The sequence below is a fragment of the Trichechus manatus genome, unplaced genomic scaffold (genome assembly GCF_000243295.1).
Source record: "Trichechus manatus latirostris isolate Lorelei unplaced genomic scaffold, TriManLat1.0 scaffold00065, whole genome shotgun sequence".
In the NCBI taxonomy this organism is placed as follows: Eukaryota; Metazoa; Chordata; class Mammalia; order Sirenia; family Trichechidae; genus Trichechus; species Trichechus manatus.
In genome coordinates, this window is record NW_004444001.1 from 3,804,783 (window position 1) to 3,806,877 (window position 2,095).

Consider the following 2,095-nt stretch of genomic DNA (forward strand, 5'->3'; position numbering starts at 1 on the left):
GATAAATATCTTACCAAAATTTTCAGGAAAAAAAAGAGGAGACATAAATTACCATTGTCGGGAATGAAAGAGGGAACATCACTACTGATCCTACAGATGTTAAAAAATAAGAAGGGAATATTAGAAACAATTTTATGTCAGTATGTTTGACACATAGATGAAATAAACAAATTCCTTGCAAGATACAAACTACCAAACCTCATCAAGAATAATTAGATATCCTAACTAGTCTACTAATGAAATTGAATTTGTAATTAAAATTCTTCCCACAAAGAAAACTCCAGACCCAGATGACTTTGCATCCACTGACCTTGCTAAATTCACTAGTTCTGATAACTTTTTTGAGGATTCCATGGATGGTCATGTCATCTGTGAATAAAGAGAGCTTTACTTGTTCTTTTCCCATCTGTAGAATTTTAGCATCTTTGAAATGTTTCTTACAATCTGTAACGTCTTACAATCGCTGTTGGCTAAGCAAACTTGGTCAGAGCTGTTCATAATGTTGTCATTTAAACTGAATTTCTTGCGTTGTTGGTACTACGTTGTTGAGTTAATTGTAATTTTGTTGTCGTTGTTAGGCGCCGACAAGTTGATTTTTGACTCATAGGGACTCCATGTGACAGAGTAGAACTTCCCCATCGTGTTTTCTAGGCTGTACTCTTTATGGAAGCAGATGACCAGGTCTTTCTCCTGCGAAAGCTGCTGGGTGGGTTTGAACCACCAACCTCGTGGTTAGCAGCTGAGCGCTTAACCTTTGAGCCACCAATGTCTCCTAATTGTCATTTAAAATGTCTTCAGAAAGATTACACTGTGACTTAGGATTGTACTCAAAAAGCTACTGTGTACAAAATTCAACATCCTTTGATGAACCTCAGTAAACTGGGTATAGGAACTTTATCATTCTGATAAAGAACATTTATGAAAAAAACCTAGAGGTAACCTCATCCTTAATGGCAGAAGACTGATGCTTCCCTCCCAAGATCAGAAACAAGACAAGGATGTCCTTTGCTCTTTAAAAGAAACTTAAGAAAATGGAAAGTCCATCCACAGACTGGGAAGAAATATTTGAAAAAATGTATATCTGATAAAAGAATTTTATGCAGATATGTAAAGAAGTCTTAAAATTCAATAAAAAGTATACAACCAACCCAAATTTAAAAATGGGCAAGAAATTTAAATAGATGTTTCACCAAAGAAGATATATGAATAGGTTAGTGGGGAAATGGAAATTAAACCCACAATGGGATATCATTACGTAGCCACTAGAATGGCTAAAATTAAAAAGATTAATAATGCCAAATGTTGTTGAGGATGTGAAGCAACTGGAACACTCATATACTCCAAAATGGTACAGGCACTTTCGACAACAGTTTGGTAGTTTCTTTAAAGTTAAACATACACTTGCCGTAGGACTTGGCTATTTTGCAAGAACACACAAAATTGAGATTATTCTTCTAGTGATGAATTTTTACTAATTTCAAATGTATGCCCCTCTGCTCTCTTTCCATGCATTTTGTGTACACAGTAGCTTTTTTAGTACAATCCTGAATCACAGTGTAATCTTTTCAAAGACATTTAAAATGGCAATGAAACTCAACAATGCATTACCAACAATGCAAGTAATTCAATTGAAATGGCAACAAAATAAGCATGTCTGACCAAGTTTGCCTAGCCAACAGTGATTGTAAAACACCATGGATTATAAAACAGATTCCAGAGATGCTAAGTTAAAAGAACAAAACCAAAAACATTTCTTAGGATTGATGAAATAATAACAACAGTACTTACAATAATAATATCAGTCAGTGAATTAATAGTTAACATACGGTCACCATGAGTCGGAAACAGACTCAACTGTAACTAACAACAAAAACAACAACAAGAATGATGAAGTCAGGAGTCTGGACACTATTTCATTACACTACAGTTAGGGGGCCAGATTTCTCATGGTGAACAGTCTATGTCCAGTGATCAGTGGTCCCTTTTTTGATCTTTCTTGTCCTTTCAGTTGATGTGATCTTACTAGGCACCTGTCACATCATTGTTTTACTATAGCTGTAAACCCCTTGCCGTCGAGTCAATTCCAACTCATAGG

General features: G+C 35.4%; 1 protein-coding gene across 1 annotated transcript in view; it reads left to right on the top strand.

Moving 5' to 3' along the window:
• DNAH8 (dynein axonemal heavy chain 8) overlaps positions 1–2,095 on the top strand; it is a 383,298-nt gene that overhangs the window by 194,053 nt on the left and 187,150 nt on the right. The window contains 1 exon segment of the mRNA XM_023734112.1: positions 2,009–2,013. Within this exon segment, the coding sequence (XP_023589880.1) occupies positions 2,009–2,013 (5 nt within the window).